The sequence below is a fragment of the Chiloscyllium punctatum genome, chromosome 32 (assembly GCF_047496795.1).
Source record: "Chiloscyllium punctatum isolate Juve2018m chromosome 32, sChiPun1.3, whole genome shotgun sequence".
Taxonomy (NCBI): domain Eukaryota; kingdom Metazoa; phylum Chordata; class Chondrichthyes; order Orectolobiformes; family Hemiscylliidae; genus Chiloscyllium; species Chiloscyllium punctatum.
This window is the reverse complement of record NC_092770.1, coordinates 52,374,228-52,390,542: the sequence shown is the minus strand read 5'-3', so window position 1 is coordinate 52,390,542 and position 16,315 is coordinate 52,374,228. Positions and strand designations below refer to the sequence as shown.

Genomic DNA, 16,315 nt, shown 5'->3' with positions numbered 1-16,315 from the left:
CTTTAACCGTTCCACTCCTGACCAGGTTTGGAAGCAAGTGTTCCAGTCTTTCCTTCAGATACATCAACCCCAAGCATCTCCCTTTCCTAATACCTTGCCTCTACACCTCCATTTTAAAACTCACTGCCTTGACTAACCTTCCAGTACCTCCATCTTTGATATTGTATCTACTGTTTACTGATTCCAAAGGAAATGGCTTGAGACTTTATGATAAATATTAATGCAAATTTTTGTTGATGAAAATGATTTTCTCGCTTTCCCTAGTTGTAAGGTATCTTGTCTTTACTCAGCATGTTCTCACAGTTTCTAAATTGAATGAAAAGTGAAATCTAAATGCTGTCATTCTAAACTGCTTCATTCTGATTATTTAACATGATGTATTATTGCTCCCAGACACCCAACCTCTATTATTCCAAGAAAACTTTAATATTCAATTGTCTTCAGCTCATCAAGCAAGCAAATCAGAACTCCATTACCTTAATTTTTTTTAAACAGATAGGCATAGACATTGGTAGCAGTGTAATGTTCATACCTCGCAAGGAGAGGATAACAAGCAACCTTCTTGAACCTTGATTGAGTGAGGTGTGACCAGTTGTAGATCTGGAATTTGATGCAATGACTTGCTGTGTAACATGGAAGGGAACCTATTGGTTGAGATTCCTTGTGCCTGCTTCTCATGACCTTCGAGGTGGTAGAGGTGATAGGTTCAGGAGGTGGGGCTCTCAAGATGTCTTGGCAAGTGTTGCAGTGCATCTTGTAGAAGACACATGCTGCAGCCATTGTGTGCAGGTGACAGAGGGAATGAGTGACTATGGTGATAAATTAGGTATCCAGCAAGCAGATTGCTTTGTCTTGAGTGTTGTTGGAGTTACACTTATCTTGCCTTGAGTATTGATGGTGATGGGAAGGTTTTGAGGAATCAGAAGATGAACCATTCGCCCATGGAATGCTCAAGCTTTAACCTACTTTTATTTCCTTTGCAAAACCTTATGCTAGGAATTCCTGTTTATTTAGGCCAACATGGTGTGCTCTTCCCTCATGGATGGGAGAGAAATAAGATAGAAGATAAGTCAGCTCACTTGCTATTGCGTAGTTCCTGATAAGGAAGTAGTTTCCTTGGAAATAACAGATTACACACAAAATTACGGAATCTTGATTGTACGATCAGATACCATTCACAGCTTCACTGTCACGTTAGAAAGCTACATCAATTCTTACTTATTGAGGGTCCTGCCCATTAAAATTTCTTTTGAAGCTAACAATTCACGATTAGCTGATGGTTGGGGTGTATGTAGCATTTGCTTAGGCCAAGAATTATACTGTTAAGTTTATGCATTGACTTGCTAAACAAAACAGGTTTATGTTCCAACATGTTTTAAAAGATTTATCACAGAGGAGAAAAAGATAAAGAAAAAATATTTATTGAAAGAAATAAAAATAATACATATAATCAGGTGAAAACACTGCAGACCAATGCATTGTAATCTTGACAGAGTAATATAGGACGAACCTCTGCCAGAGCAGAGTATAAATTACTGATGCACTTGGTGACTGCCACCTCACCATCAGAATGGTTTCATTTCGAATGAGGTGTGCAGCTAATTCCACCCTCCACCCCTATCTCAAACCCATCTCTCTTCAAAAGAGATTGTTTCATGCTGAAAAATTTCAACAATTTTTCAGAATGTAGTTGATATAGACAATCTGTGGTGCTGGTATGGAAGGATATTTCTTTTTTAATAATCCAGCAACAAACCCAAAATAGGCTTCATGGATAATTAAAATTTCGGTCAGATTTTCTAAGGATATCTTTTGAAATCTTTGGCATTGTGATATTGGTCAGGTTGAAACCCATCACCATAGTGTTCTGTTCAATAAATGGACGGATGTTTTTTGCAGTTAACATTCCTCCCAAATAAAAAGGTTTGCAGACATGATTTTGAATAGAATTAACTAAGAGGAGAAAATGTGGACACATTTGAGAAAAAGGTTCTAAATTTAAAAATAGACAGAGAAAGGAAAAAAGGAACACAGAAATGTGTTCAAACAAAATCAATGATACACGTAAATAAAATTGAGGATTTTCTTTGCAGCAATCTGATTGGGTGACTCTAAATAGAAGTCAGTTTTCAGAGCACATTAGTCCTGAAGCATAAAACTGAAAAAAAAATATTCCTAATACTAGAAACACAATTTCTATGTCTTAGGGATGTTTGCTCCGATAACAGTTCTGCTTCATCATAGAAAAATCTGTAATCATATAGAATCTTTTAAAAAGAACAAAGGAGTACAAAAAAGCCATTCAACCTCTCAAACCTGCTGCACCATTCCCAATCATGGCTTGGTCATCTACCTCAGTGTCACTTTCCTGCGCTACCCCCATATCACTTTATGTCATTAGTATCCACATATCTATTGATCTCAAGTGGATGTGTTCAATGATCAGGCTTCCGCAGACATGTTGGGTAAATCATTCCAAAGATTCACTGCCTTCTGCATGAAGAAATTCTTCTTCATCTCAGTCCGAAGTGGCTTGCCCTTAATCTGAAACTCTGTCCCTTGGTTCCAGAAACCCTCTATTCAGGGAAAGCATTCCTTCTGCATCCACTCTGCCTAACTCTGTAAGAATTTAAGTTTCAATGACATTACATATCATTCTTCTAATTTTTTAAACAATGCAGGTCCAATCTCCACAATCATTCCTTCTAGGACAATCTGTAATTCCAGCAATCTCTGCTGCATTTTCATAAGGGACAAAAACTGTACACAATACCCAGGTGCCATCTTATCAAGGTTCTACACAATTGAAGCAGGATACTCCTGCACTCAATTCCTCTTGCAATAAAAGGCCCCATGCTACTTGCCTTACTAATTGCTTGCTTTACTTGCAATTAATTTAATTGCATTGAAAATTGCTTTAATTTTCAATGATATATGAACAAGGACACTCAGGTCCCTTTGTAAGTCAACACTTTCCAAGGTTTCATCATTAAGAAACTGTCTGCAACTCCTATCCTCCAAAGTGGGTAAGCTTGCATTCTGCCACAGTCTATTCCATTTTCCATGTTTTTGTCCAGTCACTCAAGCCTGTCCAAATCCCATTGAAGTCTCTTTACATCATCTTCATAACATACATTCCCATCTAGTTGGGTGTCACATGCAAACTTAGAAATGTTACATTTTGCCTCGACATCAAAAGCATTGATATAGATTGTGAACAGCTGAGGTCCAAACACTTAGCTTGCGGTACTCCAGTGGTCATAATCTGCAATCCTACTCTCTGCTTTACGTTGTTGACCAATCCTTAATCCATTCTAATATATTGCCCGCCACCATCCCCCCAGTCTCATGGGCTTGATACTGATATTGTTTTATTAAGTCCCAGTGTGGGAATAATAAAAAGCCTTCTAAATGCACCACATTCACTGTTTCTCCTTTGTCACCTTGACTGAAAACATCCTGAAAAAAACTAACAGGTTTGTCAAATTTCATTTTCTCTTCATAAATCAATGTTGATTGCCCAATCAGATCATTATTCTCAAGTATCCAGTTATTCCATATTTTATAACAGATTCCAGCATCATCCCGATTACTAACGTCAGGTTTCAGATCTGGGACAGGACTGTAGTTCTCATTCTTTCTTAAATTGTGAGATTAAACTTGGAAACTTCCAATTTGGAGACATTGTTCCAGAATCCACAGCATTCTGAAAGATGATCACTGTCTCTCCAGCCAATTCTTTCACCTTTCTGCACCAAGGTTATGTGGCAGTGACCTGCAACATGTGTAAAAGGCATTGACATTCAATTTTTTCATTTATCCTATGCATATTCAATATTAAACATAAACAACATTTAACCAAGCAAATGGTAAGCAAGAATTTATTGTATTCCAATCCATTAGAATGTATTTGTTTTTCACACGTTGCATGCCACTGTCACGTGGTAGAGAGAGAATAGTCTCCAGGTAAGATTGCTGCCATTTTCTTAGCAGCTTTTCACTGTATTTTGTAATGAACTCGACAGATAGACAGACAAGCAAATAAATAAACAATTAGATAGATAAATAAATAAATCAGCTTGTTGGGAAGAAAAGTAACATGCAAAGAACTTAATGCCATCGTACTAAGATATAGTCTGCTCCACCATTCAATAAGATCACAGTTAATCCTCAAATCTATTTTCCTGCCTTTTTCCTATAACCCTCAAGTCTCTTGCTGATTAAAAACCTGTCTACATCAGCCTGAAATATACTTAACAACCCAGCCTCATCAGCCCTCTAAAATAAAGAATTTCACACATCTCATGCTAACTGTGTTCTTGTACGAGTTTATGACTCTATGACTCTATGACTAAACCCAAGTCTCTCTGAATATCAACATTTACAAGTTTTACACCTCTTTAAAAAACATTCGCTTCTTCAATTCATAACACCAAAGTCATTTCAATAGATTGTCATGTTAGTTAAAGGTGGACGGGATTTAAAAAGGTCTTTTGTCTTATTCAATTTTTAAAATCACTTTGCTCATCTGGTTCAAATACATTCTATCCCAGACAAAGGAGTGATCCACACAAGACTTACTTTAAGCAGATCTTCATACAATAAGAAGAGGACATTAGAATCCATACGATGCTCCCAGAATTCTTGAACATGTTCAAACCATGAACCATAACCCACTGTAAGGGTGACAGACATGTTAACAACTTAGAAATTCTTCATTAGCACATGAAATATTTGAGAATCTTCTAGGTTATTCTGCACAAAAGAATCAAAAATGGAAAACTCAATATGGTGGTTTATTTCAAAACTGTTATGAAGAAATGTTCTTATTGATCCAATTTTGATTTCACTCTGTAGCATTGAACATTCAACATTGCAGACTTAGAGATCTCAGCAATAATTTGAGATAGAAAGATAAAGTCATAATTGTTCTAAACTGAATAAAGAAGTCAGCAATATATTTTAAATCCGTGTAGGGTTTTCTCTTTTAATATGAGAGTAAACAATTATAGTTTAAAACCTCTGGGAGCTGCCTATGAATCCAGTCTTAAAATTATGCCATTCTTCATTATCATTAAAGAATGCAATGTCTGTACATCAAATTACTCTGCTTGGTATTTTTTCACATGTCGGTGTGTTCAATGATGTAACTGTCAGAGAAATTTGTCATGCTGCCTGCATTTTTATCTGTGCTTTTTCCAGCTTATAATTTCCAGGTTACTCCACAAATTTAGGAACTGATTGTGCAACAATGCAGCAAATTCTGTGCAGACCTCTTGCAAAATTGACTAAAGCCCAAGCAGTACATTTACAAAGTGACCAATAAGACGACCTGATTTTTAAAGGTATTTTTCTAAAGTGTTTTATTATGTGCATGGGCCTCATTGAACTCTCATTTCAGGCAATTTTGTTAAAAAAATAGATCCCACAATTAAATTTACAGTATTTTTGGACAGTTCCTGCAGATCTATTTATATATTTAAAATGGATACTTTTGAGATTCCAACTAGTGAGCAGAGCATGTTGACTTTTGAAGCAGAGGCTGACAGATTTCCACGTTAATTGTTTATTTGGTTATTTTGACTTCAGTCTCTCTTGTGTTATAGAGTCATAGAGATGTACAGCATGGAAACAGACCCTTGGTCCAACCCGTCCATGCCGACCAGATATCCCAACCCAATCTAGTCCCACCTGCCAGCACCCAGCCCATATCACTCCAAACCCCTCCTATTCATATACCCATCCAGACCTGTGAGTCTGACTTTGGTTGTGGGTAATTTGTTGGATGTAATTATAAAAGATAGGATTTATGGACATTTAGAGAGGCAAAGATTGATTAAAGATAGTCAGCACGATTTTGTGCAAGGAAAATTGATTAAGTTTTTTGAGAGAGTTACCAAAAAGACCAATGAGGGCAGAGCAGTAGACATAGTTTACTGAAACCTTTGACAAGGTTCTGCATGGTAGACTAATTAGTAAAGTTAGGTCACTTGGGATTCAGGGTGAGCTTGCGAATTGAATACGTAATTCACTTAATGACAGAGTGACAGAGTGTTGTGGTGGAGGGTTGCTTTTCAGTCTGGAGGCCTGTGACCAGCAGTGTCCCACAAGGATTCTGGTTCTGGTTCTGGTTCCCCTTTTTTTCATCATTTATATAAACATTTTGGATGAGAATATAGAGAGCATGGTTAGTGAGTTTTTGGACAACACCAAAATTGGTGGCATTGTGGACAGTGAAAAATGTTTCTAAGATTACAAAGGGATCTTGATCAAATGGGTCAATGGGCTGAAGAGTGGCAGATGAAGTTCAATCTGGATAAATGTGAGATATTGCATTTTGGGACAACAAACAAGGACAGGGCTTATACAGTTAATGGTAGGGCCTTGGGTAGTGTTGTAGAACAGAGAGAGACCTAGGGGTGCAGGTACATAATTCTTTGAAGTTTGCGTTACATATAAACAGAGTGGTTAAAAAAGACGTTTGGCACACTTGCCTTCATTGCTCAGTCCTTTGAGTATAGGAGTTGGGAAGTTATATTGAGGTTGTATAAGACATTGGTGAGGTCTCTTCTGGAATACTGTGTCCAGTTCTGATCGCCCAGTTATCAGAAGGATATTATTAAGTGGCAGAGGGTTCAGAACAGATTTACCAGAATTTTGCCAGTATGGAACGTTTGCGTTGTAAATAAAGGTCGGATAGGCTGGGACTTTTTTCAACGGAGTGTAGAAGGTGGAGAGGTGACTTTATTGAAAGTTTATAAAATAATGAGGGGTATAGATAGAGTTAATGGTAGTTATGTTTTCCCAAGGATGGGGATGGGGAGGGGTGGGGTGTTTCAAGACTAGCAGGCACATTTTTTAAGGTGAGAGGAGATAGCTTTAAAAAAAAAAAGGCATGAGGGACAAATCTTTTACACAAAGATTGGTTCGCATGTGGAATAAACATCCTGAGGAAGTAGTGGATGCAGGTAGAATTACTACAACAACATTTGAAAAGACATCTGGATAAGTACATGAAAAGGAAAAGTTTGGAGGGAAATGGGCCAGGAGTAGGCAATTGGGACTTTTTAGTTTGGGATTATGTTCAGCATGGAATAGGTGGACCAAAGGGTCTGTTTCCATTCTGTATGACTCGAAGACTATGACTCTATTGGTCTGTGTTGGGTGTCATTATCTCCTTTTTTATAAGACTCCTTTTACACTGTTATCAACCACAGCTCTGTTGCCACCAGTAGTTGACAACTTCAGTTGTAACCATTACCTTGGGCACCTCAGTGAGCTTGCCAATGTCTGTCATCCAGCTCAGGTACAGCCTGAGCTGCTTGCAAACATCCACTGGACCTACTGTTCCTTCAAAAAGCACAAGGACAGTTATTGCTAGAAGGGATTCCCTTCCCCCTCCCAATTCTATGATCTATCATTTTGCAAATATGGCTGGCTGTTAATACCTGCCATAATATCTCTTAACCAACTAAGATGTAACAGTGAGAAAGAACATGATGCATATCTAAGCATTATGACAACAAAATTAAGCTTCAGCACAAAATTCTTCAATTCCCCTACTTCACGCAAGTAAACAGTAATAAATGTTCATATTTAGTGGGTAGAAAAGATTGGAAGTAATATCTAAAATAAACGTATCTTAAGCAAGTTTGTTAGTGTCTGAGTGTATTAAAGTTCCTACTTTTATTGAAGTCAGAACCATAAGAGAATAGATGAAGAACCAAAGTTTAGGACAGTTATGATGACTCTTTAGAGCTTGTTCTGTTTATTTTCGTCACAAAGGTTGATTGTAAACAAACAGAAAATCCAAGCTAGCATGTCTGTGAATTGCAAGTTTAAGGTTTTATTTGGTATCTCAGTTGATTAACGCATTATGCAGTTGCCTGATTGACTCCACCTTTGAAAATCTTCCTTTTTTGTACAGGCTGAAGCAACTTAATGAAATCGTTCTGATACTTACACTTATCATTCATGAACCGCCGGCAGAATTCCTGGAATGTTCCCCTGTAGCTCATTGTACGTAACGAACGATGAAATTGATAGTAAGACACCACTAAATCTTTGGGATTTCTGGCCATGCATATAACCTGTGGTGAGAAACTTGTACAACAACTATACACACAATTTGGTCAACACTAAAAAATAATTTGTAACATGCCAGATCAGTAATATAGGAGAAAGTGAGGACTGCAGATGCTGGGGATTAGAGTCGAGAGTGTGGTGCTGGAAAATGGAGATGGAGGTGAAAGTGGCAGATGGAGTTTAATTTAGATAAATGTGAGATGTTGCATTTTGGTAAGGCAAACCAAGAAAGGACTTCTACAGTTAATGGTTGGGCCCTGAGAAGTGTTGCTGAAAAAAGAAAGAGACCTAGGGGCGCAGGTGCATAGTTCTTTGAAAAAGTGGAGTCACAGGTAGACAGGGTGGTGAAGGTTGTGTTTGACATGCTTGCCTTCATTGGTCAGAACATTGAGTTTAGGAGTTAGAATGTCATGTTATGACTTTACAAGACATTGGTCACGGCATGTTTAGAATACTACGTACAATTCTGGTCGCCTTATATAGGAAGGATGTTGTTAAATTTATGAGGGTGCAGAAAAGATTTACAAAGATGTTTTTGGGACTGGAGGGTTTGAATTATAGGGAGAGGTTGAGTCGACTGGGGCTTTTTTTTACCTGGAGCATCAGTGGTTGAGCAGTGACATTATAGAATTTTATCAAATCATGAGGGGCATGGTTAGGGTGAAGAGCAAAGGTCTTTTTCCTAGGGTGGCAGAGTCAAAAATCAGAGGGCATAGGTTTCCGGTAACAGTGGAAAGATTTACAAAAGGACCTGAGGAACAACTTTTTCATGCAGAGGGTGATGCATGTCTAGAATGAGCTGCCAGAGGAAGTGGTGGAGGCTGATACGATTACAGCATTTAAAACTTATCTGGATGGGTATATGGATAGGAAGGTTTTAAGAGGAATATGAGCAAAATACTGGCAAATGGGATGAGGTCAGATTGGGATGTCTGGTCGGCTAGGACAAGATGGACTAAAAGGTCTGTTTCCATGCAGTGTGCCTCCAGAACGACTTGCTTGATTAAGTGAGCGCAGGGTCCATGTATTGTAAGGCCCATGTTAAATTATGATAAGTCATTTCCTGATCTAGATATTTTACAATCAATCTGACCAGAGGTTTTAGTACATAGGTAGGACTTGAACCAGGGACTCTTGTTTAGAGATAGGGACACAAGAGCCCTCAGTTCGTGGTCTAATTCCCTCTACTGTGCCCTCCATTACAACAGGTGCGCACCAACAAGAGTAAATTGCTAGCCTCAAGGTAAAAAAATTTGGAACAATTTTAAATCCCTCTCAGTGAATACCAGAAGCAGGTATTCTATCTTCTAAAGCAGACTTGTGCAATCTTTTCATACGAGAGCCCACTTTTCAATTTTCAGTTCAGAAGGCAAAAGTTTGGCACAACAGTCAATGTGAATTTCAAAAAGAAAAATTTCAGAGTAATAAATTGACAGTGTAGATGAATGAAGAACGAATAAACATAGCCATTAAATAAAGTGCAAATCAGCACATCCAACTAATAAAATCTTTTCTTGTCATCTTAGTTAAGAAACAGAGTTAGAAAACAGACTGCCTAGTTCTGAACCCCTAATCACCAGGGAAGAGATTGGGGACCAGTGTGTAAGGAGTTGAGTTTAACTAACACTGAATCTGTTTTAGCTTCTAAAAGCACACACTCTGAACTAGCCTCTGAAGTTCATATGAAAAGGGCGGGGATTGAAAGTTGGTTACTTTTCAATCCAAGCTTTCCTCTTCCCTCAGGCTGATTTGTGGATAGGCTTGAGGAAGGAAGACGAGGGAAAGGCTGTGTTGGTGTCTGATTCTCTCCTTCCTCTCACAGTCTCCCACATGCAAATGTCTTTTCTGTCACTGTTTCAAACACACACATACACACACACACTCATCATTGCTCTCTCTCACACACGTGCACACACACTTTCCCTCCCACTCAAATTTCCTCGCCATCTCTCTCACTCTAACTTACTCACACACAGTCTGTCTCACTCATGCTCGCTTTTTCTCTCTCTTTCTCTCTGGACCTCATCTTGCTCTCACTTGTTCTCGTGCACTCTCACCAGCTCCCAGATAACACATACACCCACTTATACTCTCAGGAGACTCACTCAACAGTGAGAGTGGCACGGTGGCACAGTGGTTAGCACTGCTGCCTCACAGCGTCTGAGACCCGGGTTCAATTCCCGCCTCAGGTGACTGACTGTGTGGAGTTTGCACATTCTCCCCGTGTCTGCGTGGGTTTCCTCCGGGTGCTCCGGTTTCCTCCCACAGTCCAAAGATGTGCAGGCCAGGTGAATTGGCCATGCTAAATTGCCCATAGTGGTAGGTAAGTGGTAAATGTAGATGTAGGGGTATGGGTGGGTTACGCTTCGGCGGGGCGGTGTGGACTTGTTGGGCTGAAGGGCCTGTTTCCACACTGTAAGTAATCTAATCTAATCTAATCTAATCAACCATCTTAAATGCAGTCCCATCTTAAATGAAGTGTTTCTTTCTTCCCACACCAAGTTCCCAGCCTCATCACTGACACTGCTCACTGCTCTTAGCCAGGTGCCTACTCATCCAACCAGCAAGTATCCTGCAGCAGCCCATTGGGAACAGGGTGTCAGATCTGCATCATGGCCACTCCTACTCCATACCCAAATATAAGCATCTGTCCCGACAATGATCCACTGCTATATGTAATGGAGAAAGTGCAGGAAAAAGTCAAGAGAAGAATGACCGATGGATGTATATGGATGAGTTCAGTTCCAACATTTGTAATTCAAATCAATTTCTGAAGAGTTTCAGCAAACTGTTACTGATGATGCTTGATGCAGATATTTTACCTTTGACTGTCCATTGTGCAGGTCTGTGGGCAGGAAACGATACGGCAGGTGGCATTTAATGAGGCGAGGGGATGTCAATTCCTAAAGAAAAAGATAAAGTCAACCTGCAGCAATTTACCTTTCGAAAATGAATAGGTTTCTTCAGCTTTTGTCTCCATTGGGTTCTGTCCCTTCATCCACAGTATTTCCAACCAAGGGCCTGAACAAGGTACAAGCATCCAAGCATTGGGATGTTTTACAGAGTTGATAGCAATAAAGGAAAAGAAGTTGCCATTCAACCAAGCCTGCCCCCCCTCCAACCAGATCATTACGAATCATCTGCCTCAATGCCACAATCTTGGACTATCACCCTTGAAGTCAATAGTCTCTGGAAAGGTATCATTGTTTTGTTTTGAACATGCTCAATGTTTGACCTTCCACAGCCTTCTAGGCTCAAGGATTTCAAAGATTCCTCCTCATCTCAATCTTAAGTGGCCTCCACCTTACTCTGACATTATATCCCTTGCTTCCACACTCACTAGCCAGGGAAAACATCCAGTGTACATGTACCTGATAAAAACATTATAGAATACAGGGAAATAGATGGTGACATTTTGAAAAATGTCCATATTACAGAGGAGGAAGTGCCGGATGTTTTGAAATACATAAAAGTGGATAAATCCCCAGGACCTGATCAGGTGTACCCTAGAACTCTGTGGGAAGCTAGGGAAGTGATTGCTGGGCCTCTTACTGAGATATTTGTATCATCGATAGTCACAGGTGAGGTGATGGAAGACTGGAGGTTGGCTAACATGGTGCCACTATTTAAGAAAGCTGGTAAGGACAAGCCAGGGAACTATAGACCGGTGAGCCTTACGTTGGTGGTGGGCAAGTTGTTGGAGGGAATCCTGAGGGACAGGATGTACATATATTTGGAAAGACAAGGACTGATTAGGGATAGTCAACATGGCTTGATGTGTGGGAAATCATGTCTCACAAACTTGATTGAGTTTATTTGAAGAAGTAACAAAGAGGATTGATGAGGACAGAGCGGTAGATGTGATCTATATGGACTTCAGAAAGGCATTCAACAAGGTTCCCCATGGGAGACTGGTGAACAAGGACAGATCTCTGAATACAGGGAGAACTCGCCATTTGGGTACAGAACCGGCTCAATGTAGAAGTCAGAGGGTGGTGGTGGAGGGTTATTTTTCAGACTGGAGACCTGTGACCAGTGGAGTGTCACAAGGATCGGTGCTGGGTCCTCTACTTTTCATCATTTATATAAATGATTTGGATAGGAGCATAAGCGGTATAGTTAGTAAGTTTGCTGATGACACCAAAATTGGAGGTGTAGTGGATAGCAAAGAAGATTATGGACCAATGGGCTGAGAACTGACAGATGGTGTTTAATTCAGATAAATGTGATGTGCTGCATTTTGGGAAAGCAAATCTTAGCAGGACTTATACACTTAATGGTAAGGCCCTAGGGAGTGTTGCTGAACAAAGAGACCTTGGAGTGCAGGTTCATAGCTCCTTGAAAGTGGAGTCGCAGGTGGATAGGATAGTGAAGAAACAGTTTGGTATGCTTTCTTTTATTGGTCAGAGTATTGAGTACAGGAGTTGGGATGTCATGTTGCGGCTGTACAGGACATTGGTTAGGCCGCTGTTGAAATACTGTGTGCAGTTCTCATCTCCATCCTATTGGAAGGGTAAAACGTGAAAGGGTTCAGAAAAGATTTACAGAGATGTTGCCAGAGTTGGAGGATTTGAGCTACAGGGACAGTTTGAATAGGCTAAGGCTGCTTTCCCTGGAGCATCGGAGGCTGAGGGGTGACCTTAGAGGTTTATAAAATCTTGAGGGGCATGGATAGGATAAATAGACAAAATCTTTTCCCTGGGGTCAGGGAGTCCAGAACTAGAGGGCATAGGTTTAGGGTGAGAGGGGAAAGAAGTCTTTTCTAAAAAAAATATATAAGTGGTAACATTTTAACTCAGAGGGTGGTACGTGTATGGAATGAGCTGCCAGAGGAAGTCTTGGAGGCTAATCTTGCAATTGTATGGATACATGAATAGGAAGGGTTTGGAGGGATATGGGCCGGGTGCTGGCAAATGGGACTAGGTTGGGTCGGGATATCTGGTCGGCATGGACGAGTTGGATCGAAGGGTCTGTTTCCATGCTATACATCTCTAGGACTCTATGACTCTAAATTTTGCAAGCTTCAATGAAATCAAGCCTAGTTTCCTCAAACTCTCCTCATAAGAAAATTCCACTAGCCTTGGTGAACCTCTATTGCACTCCCTCTATAGCAAGTATATAAGGGGACCAAAACTGTATAAAATATTGTGCCAGGTCTCAATTGCAGCAAGACAAGTTTATTCCTCGATTCAAATCCCTTTGTGATAAAGGCCAGTATATCAATTACCTTCCTTATTGATCTTTGTAGCTGCAAACTACATTTTAATGACTCATGAGCAAGGACTCCCAGGTCTCTTTGGACACTAACACTTCCCAAGCTCTCACCATTTAGGAAATATTCTGCCTTTCTGCTTTTTCTACCAAAGTATTATTCACATTATATTCTTTTTGCCATGTTCATGTCCATGTCCATTTACGTAGTGTGTCCAAGTTTGTGTGAAGCCTCCTTGCAACTTCCTCACAACTTACATTTTGTCTCACCAACAAATGTGAGATATTACAATTGGTCTCCACAACCATATCATTTGTATAAACTGTGAATAGTTCTCAACCTAGCACTGATCTTTGTGTTACTCCACTAGAAACAGCCTACCATCTTGAGAATAACATCTATTCTCTGCTTTCTGTCCACGATCAATTCTCAATCCATAGTAGCGTATTACCCCCAATTCCACACACTCCACTTTTATTTCCTAACTACCTGTGTAGGACCTTATCAAAAGACTTCTGAAAATCTAAATATGCCAGATCCACTGTATCTCCTTTGTCTATGCTACAAGTCAAATCCTAAGAAATTCCAACAGGTCTGTCAAACACAATTTTCCTTTCATAAATTCATGTTGACTCAGCCTAATTTTACCATTATTTCTAAGTGTCCAGTTCTACATCTTTTAGAACAGATTATAACATTTTCCCCATTACTGACCGCAAGCTAATGAGTATGCAGTTCTGAAAAATAACCATTAATGTCTCCACTATCTTTATAGCCACTTCCTTCAACACTTTGAGATATAGTACATCTAGTCCGGGAGAATTATCAATGTTTCATCCAGTTAATTTTTTTCCCAAGTCATAGCTCTTTAATAATGTTTTCAGTTTGTCAATTTGTTGCCCTGTATTCCAGGCTCCCTTTCAGTACTTTTCTCCATGAAGACAGACACAGGTAATTGCTTAGTTTCTCTATCCATTTTCCTATTCTCCACTATAAATTCACTCATATACACCAGGAATAGGCTCACATTTATCCTGACCAGCCTTTACTTTTTCACGGACTTAACTAAGTTTTTATAGCCTTCCTTTTGGTTTCTCACTAGCTGGCATTTCAATTTCTGTCACCTGGTTTTATCCTCTCCTTGTTCATCCTTTGGTAGGTTTTAAATAACTCCCACCCTGCCTCGGAAAAATGAGAAGTATCAGGCAAAGATCATTCACACGGCACCAAAAGGGGAAAAGAAAAAGGCAGTGTGGAGTGGAGAACGTGGGATGGAGAAAGCAGAGGAAAAAAAATGAAGAATGGGTATACAAAGATAACAAAGGGTTTTTGCAGGACCAAAGGAGTTCGAGAATGACAAGATTTGAACTTGCTGTACACGTGATTCAACCTGATCCATGCCACATACTGAAACGAAATGAAACACATTCAAATCAAGTACTCTTACCTTAATGATATCAAGGCCAGGCTGAGGGTATTCCAGCACAGGCACTTGCTCATCAATATTCATTATTCCAATCTCATCTGGGTCAGCATCTTGGCTCACTAGATACACCAGCTCCTGAAGTAGACTTGTTCCTGTCAACAAACCATGGCAAGTAAACATCTAATTTTTGAGTTCAGTTTAAGCATGTAATTCTATGTATTCAATGCGTGCCTTCCTACTTCTTGTTAACTGGTGGAACTTTTAATGTTGAAGGTGTTCTTATTTAAGCATCAAGATATTAACAGGAAAAGACAGCACAGTGGCTCAGAAGTTAGCACAGCTGCTGCACAGCGCCAGAGACCTGGTTCGATTCCAGCACTGGGTGACTATCGTGTCTCCCAGTGCCTGCATGGGTTTCCTCTGGGTGCTACGGTTTCCTCCTACAGTCCAAAGAGGTGCAGGTTAGTGGGTTAGTCATTGGAAATACAGGGAACGGGTTGATAGGGAAGTGCGGGGAGGGCACTGATTCTAGGTGGGATACTGTTCGGAGGGTCAGTGCAGAGTTGATTGGCCCAATGGCCTCTCTGTGCTGTAGGGATTCTACGACACAGACAGAGTTGATAAACACTGACTGGGGATTCTAGAACTAAGAAGCAGGGTCTAAAGATTAGGGCCAGATCATTCAGGACAGATATTAGGAAGCATTTCCACACAAAAAGATTGGTAGATGTTTGGAACTCTTCCACAAACAGCAGTGAATGCTGGATGCATTATTAACTTTAAATCTGAGATAGTGAAACCTTTGTTAGGCAAAGCATTGAGGGATATGGGCCAAAGGCAGACACAGATGAACCTTGATTATTCAAACGAGATGGGCGGGCACTATTTCGTTCAGATAATTGATTATTTGGTTAATTGATTCAATGCATTCCCTCTGGGGCCCAGAATTTTCTGTTAAGCCCACTCCCCATTTAGGAGACTGGGCAGCAGCATCAATTGTTAAAGTTCACTTGAGAATGTGACTTTTGAATGTTCTGTGATTTACATACGAAAGAACTGAAACCAACATGTTCATTCTAAAAGATGAGAGACTTAAACAATTCAGGTTTTCTTCAACATATAATTTCAATTACATCACACTGTAAACTTTTGCTATAAATTCTGTGTCTTACAATCTTATACTCCAACCACCTTATGAACGAGCAGCACTCTGAAATCTAGTTGGACTACAACCTGATGTTGTGAGATTTTTAACTTTGTACACCCCAGTCCAACACTGGCATCTCCAAATCAGGACCACAGATCAGTTACGATTTTATCGAATGATGGAACAGGCTCAAGGGGCTGAATGGCCTACTCCTGTTCTTCAAAGGCCCTCACCAATGCTGCCCTTTAGCCAGTCACTGGCAATTGTTTCTAAATGATTAACTGATGATTTGCACTCCGATCCCTCTCCTTAAGTCCTTCCATTTTAGTTGACAACACAGCTGCCTGGATTTTCACCAAGTCAGGAGTGAAGTTTTAAAAAATTGGGCAGTTCCTGATTCCAGGATTCTGATACCATTCCCAAGCTTTTCCATGTTCATTGGGAC

The 16,315-nt window shown here is 39.9% G+C and overlaps 1 protein-coding gene across 2 annotated transcripts in view; it reads right to left on the bottom strand.

Annotated features, from left to right (window-relative positions):
* The window catches only part of sult4a1 (sulfotransferase family 4A, member 1), a 52,613-nt gene that overhangs the window by 13,446 nt on the left and 22,852 nt on the right, over positions 1–16,315 (bottom strand). For both annotated transcript variants that reach the window (XR_011953447.1, XM_072552382.1), the window contains exons 2-5: positions 14,745–14,875; positions 10,908–10,988; positions 7,964–8,090; positions 4,582–4,676 (exon numbers count right to left, since the gene is read on the bottom strand). Coding sequence is in view for 1 of the 2 variants with exons in the window: in XM_072552382.1 (XP_072408483.1) it covers positions 4,582–4,676; positions 7,964–8,090; positions 10,908–10,988; positions 14,745–14,875 (434 nt within the window). In the remaining variant the exon portion in view is untranslated. The remainder of the gene's footprint in view (positions 1–4,581; positions 4,677–7,963; positions 8,091–10,907; positions 10,989–14,744; positions 14,876–16,315) is intronic.